Genomic DNA, 17788 nt, shown 5'->3' with positions numbered 1-17788 from the left:
AATTTTTGTTACTAGTAAAGATTAATAAATATTTTTTTCCTATTGTATATTATTTCTGTACTTTTTTTCTTACTGTATCTTATTTCTGCATTTTTCTTTTTTCTATTGTAACTTATTTCTGTAATTGTTTTTTCTTTTCTTCTGTAAGTTATTTTTGTAGTTGTTTTTTTTTCTACTGAAACTTAATAAAACTGTAGTTTTATATACTAGTTTATTAATAACAATAAGTTTTTTTAATATAAGTCTATCATACTAACACTCAAAGGAAGCAGAATTTTAAGGAGATTTCATAAATGGCTTTGATAATGAACCATAAGACATATAATAAAATGTTTTATTCAAAATATTATAAGTTACAATGCAACTTTTTAATATGATAATTACAACTCTAATAATTATTCTTACTACTACTATTACATTTCTCTTTTATACTCTACTATTGCTCTTATTGCGTTACTTATAAACTGTTTTTAAAGATTTTTCTAGAATTGTAAATTGTACTTTTGATAATTTCTTTATACTGTTTGGTAATTCTTTTGCACTCTTCACTTGGTAATTCCTTCGCACCATTTTCCTCCTCTTCAACGGGATGCAGGCTCATTGACTGGATTTTTAGTGTTCATGATCACACCAGCAAAGTTTCATAGGGCTGTCACCCCTATGAAACTTTGCTGGTGTGCAGACCAGCAATCAGTAGTTGTTGCAACACACCTGACTTTACTGAGGATTGAGAGCCAAATCTTCTTTAACTGAATGACAGCATCATCAATTCTGATCCAAAGAGACGGTCTGGATATAACTTTGCAATGCGGATTTCGTGCATATAAAAGGTTTTTAAAAGCAGGTTGTTCACCAAAGAAAATGAAAATAAATTGGATCATAAGCTTGTCAACCTTTTCCTGTTACAAAGGTTTGTTTGCACCCATAGCAAACATGTCACTTATTTTTCCTTGTTTTGCTGGGTTTTGGTGGTTTCAAGTTTTGCTTTCTTGTTGTTACAAAGTTACTGAAGGCCTTCATCTTTGATGGATGTTTTCTCTGTAAAAAAATACTTGTCATCATTTTAGGCAATGTCATATTCATTTAACATGCTTAATTTAAAATGTTTGCATCTTTCAACACCAAATATTATTCAATGTTAAAAGTGTTAAAATATTAAAAAAGTGTACAATTAATATTAAATTACCTCAACATGCTTGCGGAGGTTGAGGTAGAGTTTTTATATGCTGTTATTTCAGTCAACTTGGGCAAACACAGTTTACACTGCATGATAAAGCTTGAACTTGAAGTCAAAGTGGTTGCTTAAACATGGCCACTGGTTTGCTTCAAAAGAAGTTGGTTGCAATTCCAATTCAGCTGGGTTTGCATCTAATTTGTCCAACTCCATTATTTCTTTTCTCATTACTTCAAACCGACAAAAATTGAACTTTGAGTTTTCGACTTTTTTTTATTAGAAAATCGATGTTTGGTTAAGATTTAAAATTTTTTTTTTGCACTGAAAATTTTTTTTATGGTCATAAAAAATGAAAAGTAACCAAGCAAAAGTAATTAAAAATCAATATGAGCAAACTCAATAATTTTTTTCAAGCAATTTAAAAGTGTCATCTTTAAAGTTAAATTTTAAATTAAAGTGAGCAAAACTCAAAAAAAACAAAACTATATATATTTAGAACTATTATATTTAACTGATATTTTTAAGTGTGCGTTTATTAATACAAATTATAGGATTTTAAAATATGTCATTATATAATATTTGTCATAATATATAATATTCATTTCATCAGTTAAATCAGTTATTCCTACTTTCACTTTTACAACACATTATGGCTATCAGTTCCAGGGTACATCTCTAGAACTCTTCCTAATGGCCATTTTCCACATGGTATATCTGGTGAATCAACTAAAACAACATATCCATCATGGGTATTACTTTTCTCATGGAACCAATTTTTCTTGAATTTAAAGTTGGCAGCTATTCTTGTAGTACTACTGTTACATTTCTCTTTTATACTCTGCTCTTACTCTTATTGCGTTCATCATAAACTGTTTTTAAAGAGTTTTTTAGATTTTTTGTAAACAGTCTTTTGATAATTCCTTTGTGCCATTTGATAGTTCCTTCGCACCCTTTGGTCTAAGATTTTAATGTATTGCTTTCATTATGACATTCGCAGGATTTGTTTATGTTAGATTATTTTAAATTCGAGTAAAATAGTTTGGAATTATATTTTATGGAATTGAGTAGAGTATAAAAAAGATAGAGATTGGCTAGAGTATATGGAATTATATTAATGAGGTTTTGTATTGGCTAGAGTAAAACTTTTTAAAGTTGTGTAGCACTTTTGAATTTGTTAGAGTATTTTGAGTTTATGGTACCACCATCTCTATATATTATTGCCGAACTTAATAGTGTTAGTAGTAGTAGTAGTAGTAGTAGTAGTAGTGCCCCTTCGAGCGTGTTTGACATGGAACCCTTAGTGGCCATTGCAACCAAGGTAGTGGTAAGAAAAAGCCGCTGTACAATTTGTTGTAAGCAAGCGTGAGCGAAAGTGTATGAAAATATCTAACATACATAAACTTCAAATTAAATAATGTTAAAACATGCTGAAACATTTATCAAGTTTTACAGTTTGATTTTCACTTGAAAATTGCATTGCGTCAAGCTCTCCTTAATTTTGATCTACAACATTTATTTCCGTTAATAAAATTATTATATAGTTTTAAAAATTTTTGTTTTGATAATGTGCCAGCGTGGTCGAGTGGATAGCGTGCCAAGCTTTTGAACAAGTAAGCTGTAGTTTGAGTCCTACCACTAGCAACTTTTTTTTTAATTTTTTGAAATACAAAATACTTTTGAAGTTTTATAAAGATTGTATAGAAACATATCTAACGATATTATATACTTTAACAAAGGAAAAGATTCTAAAAAAGCTAAAATTACTAAAAACATCAAACCACCAGAAGAAAAAGTTTGTTGCGTATGTGTCATGATTAAGATGTTATTAATTTGCTCAGGTAATGAAAAAAAATTATTAGGTGAAACTCTTTGTAAAACGTTTTTTGAAATGAATAATTTTTATAAATTTTTTCAGAACTTTTTGAAAATATATATTTAATAACTTTTGTAAACATCTAAACTAGCTTATCTTGTAAAAAAGTCGAAATTGATTTTTTTTTACCTTAAGGCATTTTAAAAAACGGCTGCAGTATGGATGATACAACGAATATGTTGAAATGAGATAATTTGACGCAAAATTTAAAAGCAATTATATAAAAACAAAAGCCACAAAAAAAAAATTAAAAGTTCAGTTCACATAAAAATTTTAGCTATAGTGTTTGATGTTTGCAAAGAAACATTATGTTAATCATTTTTTAATTTTAATAAAAACTAATCTTTTTCAACTTTGTTGCGCTTAACCATCCATATAAACAATATATATATAAACAAATATGTTATTTGTTTATATATATATTGTTTAAAAAATGTACAAATCCACTTATATAACATTTTATTCAGGATCGTATGTAATATAAGTAAACTTTTCTAATAATTAGAAATCTTTTTTGCTCAAACTGTTTTGTTTTGATTTTTTGTAAGTATGTTATTATATTTAAAAAATTGACAATATTGAAAAAACACGAAACATAGTGACATCCAAGTGGAAAGTTTGAAAATTCTATTTTAGATTTGCCCCTCTCTTGATAATTTCTGATTCCTAAAATTATGATATTTTTATCTAAATGTTTACATCAGTTTATTTTAAAATCATGGCAGTTTAAATTTTTTTTAATTTAAGTTATTGTATTAACTGAACGCAATGGTGAGATAAAGTCTTTTAACTACCCAAATAATTATGATGGCAATTCAGATTTCTATTGGTTAATTAAGGGGCAACCTGATGAAGAAATAAAATTAGACTTTATTGATATGGATATTGAAGAAAGTGAGTATTGTTTCAAGGACTACATTCTAATACGAGATGGATTTGATTTTAATGGTATTGAGATTGGCAAGTTTTGTGGTCAACAGTTTCAGTCCAAAACTTCAATAGGAAATCAAGTTTTTGTTCATTTTCACTCAGATAGTCACATAAATAAACGTGGGTTTCGATTAATATATGCAGCACAAAAAGTAACTGAAGAACCAAAGACAATACCTAAAGGTAAGTATTATTTTTTTTTTTAATATTTTCACAAAAATTATTATTATATAAAAGTACTTATTTAGGGCGAAAAAAGTTAATATTAATCATCCTTATTTTTTTATGTTTTTATTTCAATATAAAAAAATCTTTATTTTCTTAGAAACTCAAATATATATTAGTATATATTTACAAGACAGAACTTTCGAAAAACACCAATAACATTTATATATGCAAACATTTGTTTGAAACAGTCTGACATGTACAATATCAAACTTTAAGGTGTATGGTCAATTATATATACATAAGCATTTTTCTACAGAAGTTAAGCTAATGACGATTATTTTACTGTTAGTGTAACTGATTCAGTTTAAATTTTAGTAAACACTATTTTAGTAAACACTGAGTAAAATTACTCAGACATTTACCAAAGATTGTCAAATGTTTTGAAGTAAGTTTATTGATAGAGCATCAGCTGTGTGTTTCAATTGCATTTTAACTATCAATACTTTTATGTCTTGTTGGTTATATATCTTTTACTGGAAGAAATATTCAAGGACATCTAATAATTTGATGTCATTTTCAATTTTAACATTGAGTGTTCCTTTCATAAGTTTATTGGAATTCATTCTAAATTTTTTATTAAAACATTTTATTAGTAATTTTCTTGAATCGATATCTGGTTATAGTTTTAGAATGGCTTCACCTAAATAGTGGCAACTGTTTATAATAGTAAAGTTTTAGCTGTAGAACGTGGCTAAAGCATTTGGTTACTAAGAAAATGAAAAACTCATGTCTAAATATATATATATATATATATATGTTAAGAAATAAAGCTATAATGGTACAAAAGAAAAAAAAGGTTAAATTATGGTTTAGATTCTAAGAGATTCATCGCTAAGAGCTTTAACCTTTTTTTTGTCCTCCAGTTGTTTTGATAAAAAATTTGTCACATAATGCTATACCTGATGAAATATTTAATCACATAACATGTTTTAGAACATTATGTGATCAAAATTCACCCTCATTAAACTTATAACAAGGGCTGATATATGAATGTACATCTGTCAAATCACTTAAATTTTTTAAAAATTTTTTATGTAATGAAACAAATATAGAATAAAGACAAACAGTTCTTGATCATTTAATGGTTCAAAGAAAAATTTCATTTATCAATTTAAGTTCATTTGAAATGAATAATTTGAACTTGAATTATTTTATTCTTTAATTTAGCATAGTAATGTAATTATATAACTTGAACTTTTGAAATTAAATAAACATTTCAAATGTTTAAAATTTCAAACATGAGACATAAATATGTTTTTCACAATTTTTAGTTGTTGAAAATGATTTGTTTGGAAATAATGGGCAAATACTGTCTCCTAATTACCCCAAAAATTATAATCTTCTTCAAGACTTTTATTGGAAAGTCACAGTATCTGAAAATAAAGTTATAAAGTTTAAGTTTTACGAACTGGACCTTGAAAATGGTGAAAATTGTCCCTATGATTTTATACAAATAAGAGATGGTGGATCAATCAATGAAAATATTCTTGGAAGATTTTGTGGTCAAGTAATACCCCCTGACCTATTTACTTCTGGAAAAACAGCTCATATTCAATTTCATTCAGATGACAGGCTTACTAAAAAAGGTTTTAAATTAATGTGGGAGGCTGTACAAGATACACTAGTGCTGAAGACAACAGTAAAGACGACAACTTCACAAACTGCAACTGTGGCTAAAGGTTTTTGTTTGGTTTTATTTGTTTGTGTTTTTCTATTTGATTTTGTTTTTATTATGTTTTTATGTGTGTTTTTATGTTTGTCTCATAAACATATCTATAATTGTTTTTAATTATAAATTTTTCTTTTTATAGAATGCAATTTTGTACTAACTAATAGCAATGGTGTTATTACATCGCCAAACTACCCAAACTATTACCCAAAAAATAAAGACTGTTACTGGCTTATTGTTGCAGAAATTGGAAAAGTTATTATTCTTGATTTTGTCGACTTTGATGTTGAAAGTGGTGGTGAATGCAGTTATGACTTTTTAAATATTTTTGATGGTGAAAATTATTTCAGTAAAAAAATTGGCGCATACTGTGGTAATAACATACAAGTTTCTGCTCAATCAACCGGAAATCAAATGTATTTGCACTTTAGATCAGATGATAGGCAAACAAGAAAAGGCTTTATGTTAAGATGGAATTCTATGGCTAAAGAATTAATAACAAAAAAACCATTTGTTGTGGAAGAAGTGACTACAACCAAACCTGAACCTACAACAACTTCAACACCATCCAAATGTAAGTTTTTTTTAAATTGAAACTTTAGCACCATCCAATAGTTTTTAATTTTTTTATATTTAATTTTTATATTAATTTTTATGCTTTCTATCTTTGCATTGGTAAAAAAATTTCTTTTTCAAATTGTATTACAATTTATGTCAATGAGATTTTAATATTGCTAGTTACTTAAGTATTTACTCAACAAAAATATTATAAATTATATTTGTAATAATTACAAAATAGTTCGAGCTGCTGTGGCACAGTGATTAAAGTGCTTGCTTTAACATCAAGTGATCTGAGGTTCAATGCCAGCTCTAACCATATTGTGACATCAGTAAAGAAGGAGGTTTGAACTTCCTAGTTAAGCAATGCTCTGTTATAAGATTTTTCTGCAATGCTCTGTGATAATATTTACTCATTAAGTCTTCTTGGAGCACCTCAATAACTAAATAAAAATAAAAAATTGTAAAAGTTTTTTCTTCTTTTGAAACCTTTTTTGATCATTTGATTTCTAAAGAGCATTTATGATTGGCTTTCTAAAGGACATATATATATTTTGTAGATTTTTTAAACAAAATTTTGTTGATGAGTTTTTATGCATTAAAACTTTTTGATTCATCTTTATTAAAATAAATTTAACAATTTAAATTTGATCTGAACCAAACTCAACTTTTTTTTTTTTTAACACAACTAGTTTTACTTATTTTTGCTAATTGTGAAGAAAATATTGAAATAGCAGAGCCAATCAAGGCAAGTTTCCTTTGCATTAAAGTGCCACTTATATGCTGAGCTGGTGGAGCTGGGATTTAATGTGGTAGTGATGAAGTGGTAGAGCACTTGCTTTGTAAGTAAGAGGTTTAGAGTTTAATCCCACCATGTCCCTGCCGTGCTCAATTTACTTCTCTCTACAGTGACCAATTAATCAAGGTTTATGTTTAAGAATTTAAGAGTTGAGAGAGGTTTTTTAACCACAATCTAAAAAAAAAAATTAACCTACTTGACTATAGTGCCTGCCTCTGCATTGGGAAAGTAAATGACATTAAAGAAATTAAAGCCTTCAACCCTGTTGCTATGGGTTTTTTGGTAATCATTTATTTGTAGCAACACACTATTTAACTGAATTATCCCAACTTGTTGAGTTTAAATTAGAATCAGAAAATTATAAATACTAATGCTATAAACACCTAAAAACAATTTAAATTTTCTTATCTTTACTTTGTAATGTTTAAAAACTTTGTAATGTTTAATGTTCACACTTGCATAAAATTTGTTGTTATTTTTAAGTATGCAGATACAAAGTGTATGGTCGATCTGGGATGATCACAAGTCCAAACTTTCCTAACAACTATTCACCTAATCAAGATTGTAATTGGTATTTAACAAGTCCAGAGGGTACTTTAATTGTATTAACATTTATTGAGATTGATATAGAGCCTGCTGGTGACTGCTATTATGATTATCTAATAATTCGAGATGGCCTCAAGTCTAGTTCACCTCTATTAGGGCGCTTTTGTGGAAACAACAGAGTACCAGATATTCGTTCTACAAGCAATAAAGTGCTGTTGAATTTTTATTCTGATGATCGTAATTCATACAAAGGTTTTGTTTTAAAGTGGTATGCTGAAAAGATCGGCTATCTTTCTCTGATGACAACTTCTTCAGTTTCCTTAGTAACCACAACTACCTTAAGAGCAGGTTAAAAGTTTATTCTTAAACACTATTTTGGACAAACTTGTATATAAATATTTCATTAGTGTCTTATGAATTTATTTTAAAATTTAATTGATATAAAATAATCTATGAGTATTATGATAAATTATGAATATTGCTAATAATAATTTATGAGTTTTATATGATAATTTATGAATATTTAATGACAACTGATGATAGTTGTTACTGATAATATATGATAATTTATGAGTATTTAATGATAACTGATGATGGTTGTTACTAGTGATAGACCTAAACAGAAAAAAAGCAAAAACTGAACAAAACCAAAATTTCAAGTAATCAAATTTGGTGCCAAAACCAACATTTCAGCAAATATTTTACCAAAACCGATATCAACATTTCAGCTAGTCAAAATTTATTTTATTAGAAAAATTTATTTAAAAATGCAGTTTTACATTTGTTGTTTTTTTTTCACTCGTATTATGTTAGAATTAATTACACATGTATCCCAAATTGATTTAATACTTAAGTTGGCAATATAAGTTAATAGCGAAATTTAACAACTGGCAGATTTTCTCTGCGAAACAAGATTTTTTCAAGGTGTTTTATGAAAATTCTCAATATTTTTGTGAAAATTCTTAAAATATTTTGTGAAAATTTTCAAAAATAACTGTTTTCCTAAATTAGATAAAAATTTAAAATCTTACAAATTTTTCGGTTTTTGGTATGTTTTTCAACCAAAACTTTTCTTTTTGCCGAATTTATAAAATGTACCAAAACCAAAATTTTGGTATCGATTCAAATTGAAATTTCTGCCAAAACCAATACCAAAACAGAATTTTGGTCGATCACTAGTTGTTACTGATAATAAAGTATTTAAGAATATCTAATGAGTAATGATTACCTTTCTTTACTCTATAATATTTATTTTTTTAAATTTATGTGGAAGCAGAAAACTGTGAAAAACATTTTACTTCAACACAAGGACAGTTTTTTCACAGGGATTATCCATACAGTTACCGCAGTAATGAGAATTGCATTTACAAAATTCAGTCTCCAATAAATTATCGTATTGTTTTCTACTTTACTTTATTTGACCTTGAACTATCAGAAAACTGTCAAAAAGATTATATTGAAATTTTTGATGGGACAAAAGATGATGAGAAACAATTAGGCCGTTTTTGTGGCAGTAAAGCCCCTTCTACTATAAGAACAAATAGTAATTTGCTAAATATTAAATTTGTCACAGATAACTCTTATGAAAGAGCTGGATTTGTTTTCAATTATTTTTTTGAACTTAGAAATGAGCTTACACCAAAAAGTACTGCAAGTCAATTTAATATAGATACAACAGCAATCATTAACAGAGTTAGTACAACTGTAACAAGGGAGTACAAAACAGATATTACTTCTAAAAGTGGTAAAGAATTTTCTCCATTGCTTGGTACCCCTCAGACTACCACAAAAAGTAAAACACATACTTACAGAACTCAAACTAGTACTGACAATTTTCTGTTCACAGGTAGATTTTTATAATTTCTAAGTTTTTGTTTTAAAAAAAAAATCGATTTTTTATTATTATTTTTTTATTAATTTTTCACATGTCAAATTTTGCTTTACTTTTATATATCATTACAGGTTTGAGTGATGTTCAAAGTGAGTCCATTTATGCTTTACTTTTGTTTTAATTTTAATTAATTCATTTTTTATGAGGACTGTTGTTATTATTTTAATGGATAGCTAATATTATTTAAAAGATAATTGTTTTTACTTATAAGTGTATTTGTTTTTATTTAAAAGCATAATTGTTTTTTATTAAAAGAGACAATTGTTTTTTACAATGCTTTTGTTTTAGACTACTATTTTGAATATGAAGGTGAAAGTGGAGTCTTAATGCATCCAAATTATCCAGATAAATATATGAACAATATGCAAAGTTTTTGGACCATCAGAACACCACCCTCTACTGTTGTGGTGCTTAGCTTTACATTGTTTGACTTAGAACCAAGTGTTTCTTGTGATGCCGATTATTTGGCTGTATATGATGGTGTCTCGACTTCTTCACCCTTAATTGAAAAACGATGTTTGTATTCTACAAATCAAGATATTGAGACATCTGGTAACAAAATGCTTGTGGTTTTTCATTCAAATGATAAAATATCAAAAAGAGGTTTTTTGGCTACATGGAAATCAAAAAAAAGACAAATTAGTTATGATGGTTATGGTAACAAGTTTATTATTATAACTTATTATTACTTAATGTGTTAATTAATTATAGTAATATAAAAAATTAAAATATTTGAATTTTGTATTCGATAATAATACTGAAAATTAAATCAAGAAAGTGTTTAAATATCTAAATGCATTCATAAACCTGGTTAGACTAGTTGATTTGCAGAGAAAGCTAATGAAAAATTTAAATTTAAAAGAATTGTTGTTGTTTATTTATTTTAGTGGTAGATATTGTTTGCCATAACTGCTTTAAATATCTTAGCCTTAAGGAAAGTGAGGCAAAAAAAATAGTTTTTTTCCTAAGCTGCTACATTTTTTCCTTTATCTCTTGTGTTGTATCACGCAAATGAAACTAATATATTTATATACGAATAAAAAATTAATAGTACTATGTGTTAATGTATAATAATGCTATTTGTTAATGTTATTATAATAATGCTATGTGTTAATGTTATTATAACAATACTATGTGTTAATGTTGTTATAATAATGCTATGTGTTAATGTTGTTATAATAATGCTATATGTTAATGTATAATAATGCTATGTGAGTTAAATTTTTAAATCAAGCGGCTAAGCAGTGTGGAGCAGCTGTTGAGCAATCTTTATTGCTTCGGAACCAAGAGGTTTGAGTTTTAATGCCAGCCCCAGATAATTGACATTGGTAAAAAAAGAGGGTGTGAACTTCCTTGTGAAATGCTTTTCCGCATTGCTTTGTGATAAGACTGATCTTCTTTGTGCACCTTAATTTACTAAAAAAAAAAAGAAAATATCTTTTTTTTTTTTTTAATGAATGGCATTTGATATTAATAATTTTAGGTAAATAATAATTTACCTACAAAAAAAGCTATTTTTCTAGGTAAATATTATTATTTAAATGATGGTAGGCAATGGTATAAAATTACTTTTTAACAGAAAAAAATTTTCTTTGTAGTTTCAAGTTGTTTTTTTGGAATGGTCAATGTTATTTTAATAATGCAATGTGTCAATGTTATTTTAATAAAGCTGTGTCAATGTTATTTTAATAACACTATGTGTAAATGTTATTTTAAAAGTACTATGTTTCAATGTTATTTTAATAATGCTGTGTAAATGTTATTTTAATAATGCTATATGTCAATGTTATTCTAATAAAGCTGTGTCAATATTATTTTAATAATGCTTTGTGTAAATGTTATTTTAAAAGTACTATGTGTCAATGTTATTTTAATAATGCAGCAAAAAGAGTAGACTATTGGTAGAGCGCTCACCTTATAATCAACAGGTTTTGATTCAATTCTGTTCTATGGAATTGAGTCAGAGCCTGTTGTTTGGATTCAATTGGATCAAAATAAATGATCAATTAGAAAGGTCCCACTCATAAATGTAACTTCTAGCCCTTGCTAATGAAAGGCTCTGAATATGAAAATAATTCATCAACACACCCCTGCTGCTAACTAGCCCTGTTTTTCACTACATTAAAAAAATATTAAATGATAATAATTTTTTCTTTTAATTTTTTTTTAATGTTTTTTTATAAAATAGATATAAAAAAAGAAAAAGTTTTTACAAATATATGATTAAATTTTTTAACCTATTAGATTCAAGTTTGGACATATGCAGTAGAGATCCGTTGTGGCATGATAGTCAGTTTTTACGTAAAAGAATTCTTCTAATTTCTCCTACCAATTTGCGAAGAAGCACAACATGCATGCAGCAGTTTATGATTTCTCCTTCACAAATATTCAAAATAGAATTTTTGACATTTAATTTATCAGTTTACAGTGATATGGAATGTTTAGATTATTTAAGCATTTATGACGGAGTTAAAACTAGCTCAAAAGAAGTTGGAAAATTTTGTGGAAGTCATCCACCAAATGTTTGTTTTTAAAATGTTTTAAATTCGTTATTTTAAATGAGTAGTTTAATAATACAAATAAGGATGGCAAAAATCCCAGAAATTCTCAATCCCGGGATTTCGGGATTACAAATTTGTCCCCAGGAAATCCCGGGATTGAATGAAAAACTTACAATCCTTCTATGATTGTAAGTTTTTCATTCAATCCCGGGATTTCCTGCGAAAGATCTTTTAATTATCAAACACTATTATATGATTAATTTAACTGATGAAGTAAAGTAATTTAAACTATAAATAACACCTTTAAACGATAACACAAAATAACAATGTTTAAAAATAATATAAGTATACATTAATATATAAGAGTTATAATTCGTTTTGAAAGCTCCACCTTAAAAAACTCAAAGCGTTCATCATTTCATCGTTTAATCGTGTTCGATTTTTAGAGCATAAAAACCCAGCGGCTGAGAATGCTCGTTCAGACTCTACACTTGTTGGTCGTATAGATAGAATATAGTTATACACTTTTTGAAGGTGATCACCTCTTGTGCCACCACTTTCAAATAAAAACATTTCTTTTTGAATCTTAGAAGTTATACTTTCTACCCTTATAGGTGTTGTTCATATAGCTATCAATCCTTTTTCCATAACTTCGCTTAATTGTTCACTAATTGTTTTGACTTTCTTATCACCTTCGTCGCTTCTTAAAACCTGGTTTAGCTGAACATCACAACTGCTGTCTGCTGCTGATGCTATATCTGCGGGATGAAAACGCTTTATCATGCTTACTATAATCTTTTTATTTTGATTACTTGTATTTGGTACAAAAACATCTGTGATTTTCGTTGATGTAACCTGGCCATTATGAAGATAATAAACTAAGCTACTTAATGGTGTTCTCCTCTCGTACTTTTGTAAATAATTTTCATTTTTGGTTGGGGACCTTTTAAAGATTTTTACAATTTTCCTGACCTTTGTTATAACAGGTCCAAAAACTTGGTGTTTAATAGTAACCTCAGAGGTTTCATTAAACAAAAATGAATTATTTGAATCTTGAATACAATCTTCCTCTTCAGAAGCATAATCATTAATACAATCATTATCTTTTTCTTCATCACTGTGGTTCTCTAAACTTGCAAAGGTATTGTGCTCATCATCTAAAATTTCATCGATTTCCAAGTAATTGGGGTCATTTTTATAAAGAACTGATATTACTGCCAGCTGTACAGCGTGGGCAAAGCATAGTTGTTGATCACTTTCTATAATTTTTCCAAGTTTCTTCATGACGCTTGCACCATCCGTGGTAATACCAATGATATCGTCCTCAAGTTTTATTTTAAAATTGTTGAGTCTTTCGTTTAGAAGTGAAACGCACTTTTCTGCTGGCATAGATCCTAAAATGCGAATCAAACCTAAATTCCAATAACTTTTCAACTCGTGTATGTTCACATTCATGTATCTGCAGTTTCCAAAAGAAGTCCACTCATCAAGCGTTAAGGAAAACTTGAAGCCTCTTGATATTTGATCAATTATTTCCTTTATAACTAGTTTTTTAACCTGTTCATAGTAGTCTAACACCATTTTTCGAATAGTGTTTCGTGATTTTAGGACATTTTTAAAGCCTCGTGCAACTAACCCAGCTCGTATATCAGAAGAGTTGCAAATTGTATTAAATGATATGCCATCTTTTGTTGCCATACGGGCAAATACTTCAGGTAGGCATTCATCTTTTTTCGATGTTGTTGAAAAATAACTTGTGATTTTAGGTTTTTTATTTTTCGGTTCTAATAATTCTTTTGAAGTTGAAGGTGTCGTGGATAAACTTGATTCCTGCGATGTTAATTTAATTTTATGTATGGAAAGTAAATGGGTATGAAAACCTTTTGTTGAACCACCAGCAATTTTTAATATTTTTTTGCATGTAATTACTTTGCATAAGGCTGTTTCATCTGCTCCTTTTAAAAAATGTTTCCATATGAGATTTGTGCTGTTGAATTCAGCGTAGTTAGTCATGATATTAGGCTAATTTCTATCTTATTGAAAAAAAAAAGTTATATTTTAAGCTATTTATTGACTAATTATCTTTATTCATAATTCAAAATGAACTTATGTGAAAACAATTATACTTCGAATTAATAAATAAAGTTTATTTAATATACCTTCCGTATTTGATAACTTTTAATGTTAAAGAACTTGTGACAATCATGCTAACGTTAAGAATTTAAAAAATAAAAGGAAAACATTGCATGGAGAATAAGCAGCTCAACAAATTTTATAGCGAAAATTTAGACATTTTAAATAAATAAATTAAGTTTAATCAATTTTTGTTTTTATTTATTGTTTATTACAATCCCGAAATCCCGGGAAATTTTAAAGACTAATCCCGGGATTTCGGGATCATGAATTTGTCTGTAATCCCAGGATTTCGGGATCCCGGGATCCCGGGATTGCCATCCCTAAATACAAATACTTATTCTATATTGTTAATTAGGTATTATTTACAGCTGTTACATAAATACAATTAATTAGGTGTTATATACAACTGGCAATATTCTTTTGATTTTATATTATTGTTTAGGTATTATATACAACTGGAAATATCCTTTTTATTGAGTTGGGTTATTTTGAGGAACGTTTTGCCAAAACTGTTGACTTTAAGTTAGTAATATCTGCAATTGATAAATCGATGTCTTTTGGTATCTTTACTTCAAGTAAGTTTTTTGAGTTTTATTTTTTCTATTAATTTTTCAGCCTAGTTTGACTTAGTTTGAAAAATGACAATTAGATTTGTGAAAACTCTTGGAGACGTCTGAAAAAGTTTGGAGACGTGTTACAACGCTTAAGGACGTGTGAAAACTCTTTAAGTGTGTGGAGTATTAAATCGAAATTTAAATTTTTTAGAGCATAAATGTGGAGAGATTATTCGAGCCAACAGTGGAACGATTAGCAGTGCTGATGCAGTAAACAGTCGGCACCCTATTTGTGTTTGGATTATTGAGACCAAGCCATCCACGCGCATTAAATATTTTTTTTCACATTTTTATTTAACTGATGTTTGTGATTCATCGTATGTTATACTACGTGATGGAGATACTTCAGACTCCACGAAAGTAGCAAGATATTGTGACAAATCAATGCCACCACCTGCAAAACCATTTTTATCAAGTTCAAATCGTCTTTGGGTTGAATACAAAGGTTCGAGTAACTTCTTTGGTCAGTTTTCATTAGTATGGGAAGAACAAGCAGTAACAGGTTCTTTTTTAATATCTGTGTTTTGAAATAGCAGTCTCAAAAAAGCATTTTAAAATTATTTTAGATTTTCCAGATATTGTTATCTATTTATTAGTTTATTATCTACTTTTAAAAACAGAATTTCATTGTGGTGGTCTGGTAACCGGAGAGGGTGGCTATTTAAGTTCACCTTTTTATCCTCAAAAATATGAGAACGAATTATCATGTATTTGGAATGTAGTAGTGGAAACTGGAAGAAGAATTGCAGTAACCGTTGAGGTAACTTTTGTTATATTTATATATTATAATTTTAATTATAAATATTAATATATATAATCATAGGCTTTAAAGAAAAAGTTATATATATTTTCCTATAACTTATTTATATTACATAATAAAAATATTTATTTCTAAAATAACTCTAAAAATTATTGTTTTTCAGAACATGCAATTACACTCGGATTGCTCTAGAAATTATGTTTTAATGAGAGATGGATCATCTTCAGAAGGAAAGGTGCTAAAGAGACATTGTGTCGAACCGAATCGGAGTGAAGTTTTATCGACATCGAATTCAATGTGGATCGAATTAAAAACTTCCTGTTTTCCAAATACCTTATTTAATGCTTTTTGGAAAGCTGTTAAAGTCTAATCGTTTTGGAATCGATAAACTAGAAATTTTTTGGAATTGATACCGTTTATGTTAAACATTATTCGAAAGAAAAGCTATGTCATAAATATTATCACAAAAAATATTATAATAACAAATTTTTAATTTTTGTATAAAATTTAGGTTGTTAATTGCTTAATTGTATTTAATAATTTTTGCAACGTTGTTTATTCAACGGTTTTATAGGGTTCCAAATAAATTTTATTTTACTTTATCGATTATAGAAACCTGTTTAAAAAAACCTAAACAAAAAACAAACTTTTTAAATAAAGCAAATTTTAATAAAAATATAAATATAAAAAATATAAGTAGTTTTTATTTTTTAATTTATGATTTATAAATATAAAATTATACATTATACATAATATATACATTTAAAATTATAATATATAAATGTAAGACTTTTAAAATAATTAAACGATGTAAGATAAATCCCCGGCCAGATAAACGACATTGGTAAAAAAAGAAGGGCGTGAACTTTCTAGTTAAATGCACTTCCACATTGCTCTGTGATAAGACTGATCTTCTTTGATCACCTTTATTTACTAAAAAATAAGATAAGAAAAAACTATCCTTTTTCTTTTTTAACGAACGATATTTTGAAAAATAGCTACTTTTTTTAGATAAATATTGTTATTTAAATGATCATAGTTTATTTCCAAAATACGACGTAGTTTCGAGTCATATTTTGGGAGTGGTTATTTATTTATTTACACTTTTGCCAATAAAAAAAAATTTACAGTCGTAACTTAAAAAAAATAGTTACATGACCGGGGCTGGAAGAAGACAAATTTAGTCTTATCACCAAGCCCAAAAAATTGGTTAATGATGCATTAATTCTTGTGTTAGCTGTATGAAAAATTGTTTGGAAATGCATTAGAGGTTTTATTTGTGATCTTAAACACGTTAGCAACAGCTTTGTTATATTTAAGAATAAAGATTGTTTTGAAAAAAAAAGTACTTTTTTGTTTTCTCTGAGAGTTTTTTAATATTTTACTTATAGTTTCCTCCACATATTAGTAAGGTACTTATAGTTAATTGGGTTTTATGTAGGCTTCGAGTAATAATAGAGGCACCGTCCAACCCAATTTAAATGTCTTCGTAAACTCTCATCTAAATGCATAAAACTTAGTTAAAGATAAAGATCAATAAATATATGACCGCAACTACCTTATTACATCCAACAAGCTGGAGGGAGGAAAAAATCCTCATAAGTATCAAAGAATATCCTTGTTTCTTCAATTTAATGCGCATAAAATAAAAAATATTTTTAAATTTAGATTTCACACCCTAAAACAATAAATGCCTAGCTTCTCAAATATTTTGTTTGTCATGTTACTATCGTGTTATTAAGTATATTTTACTATCGTGTTATTAAGTATATTTTTGATATATCCACTAAGTTGAGAGGGGAATTAGATCCTACCCCCAAAATAAAACAAAGTTTTAAAAAGAATATTGTTTTAAAATTTTTAACGCACAGCACCCATGCACCCCGGATTAACCAGGATGCATGGGTGCTATGCGCCTGGCTACTAAAAAATGGGGTCCCAGCAGGGCCCCTGTTTTTTAAAACATATAATAAAAGCATAAAAGTGTATAAATTGTATTTAATATAATGTTTGCACTGCTATGAAATAATTCTAAGAATAGTTTAATAATGCTTAAATTAAACTTGTTTCTCCGCGCGACGGCCTTGTTCGTCAAGGTTCGTGTTTCGG

At 27.8% G+C, this 17788-nt stretch overlaps 1 protein-coding gene across 3 annotated transcripts in view; it reads left to right on the top strand.

Annotated features, from left to right (window-relative positions):
- LOC100198158 (cubilin) overlaps window positions 1–16228 on the top strand; it is an 80736-nt gene extending 64508 nt beyond the window's left edge. For all 3 annotated transcript variants that reach the window (XM_065816842.1, XM_065816843.1, XM_065816841.1), the window contains 12 exons: window positions 3795–4160; window positions 5477–5884; window positions 6017–6448; window positions 7715–8125; window positions 9054–9623; window positions 9740–9757; window positions 9957–10325; window positions 11913–12190; window positions 14748–14880; window positions 15071–15421; window positions 15540–15679; window positions 15843–16228. In XM_065816842.1, coding sequence (XP_065672914.1) covers window positions 3795–4160; window positions 5477–5884; window positions 6017–6448; window positions 7715–8125; window positions 9054–9623; window positions 9740–9757; window positions 9957–10325; window positions 11913–12190; window positions 14748–14880; window positions 15071–15421; window positions 15540–15679; window positions 15843–16049 — 3683 coding nt within the window. In that variant the 3' untranslated portion in view covers window positions 16050–16228. The remainder of the gene's footprint in view (window positions 1–3794; window positions 4161–5476; window positions 5885–6016; window positions 6449–7714; window positions 8126–9053; window positions 9624–9739; window positions 9758–9956; window positions 10326–11912; window positions 12191–14747; window positions 14881–15070; window positions 15422–15539; window positions 15680–15842) is intronic.
- The last annotated feature ends 1560 nt before the right edge of the window (window positions 16229–17788 follow it).

The sequence above is a fragment of the Hydra vulgaris genome, chromosome 13, assembly GCF_038396675.1.
Source record: "Hydra vulgaris chromosome 13, alternate assembly HydraT2T_AEP".
In the NCBI taxonomy this organism is placed as follows: Eukaryota; Metazoa; Cnidaria; class Hydrozoa; order Anthoathecata; family Hydridae; genus Hydra; species Hydra vulgaris.
This window is presented reverse-complemented; position numbering and strand designations above follow the sequence as displayed.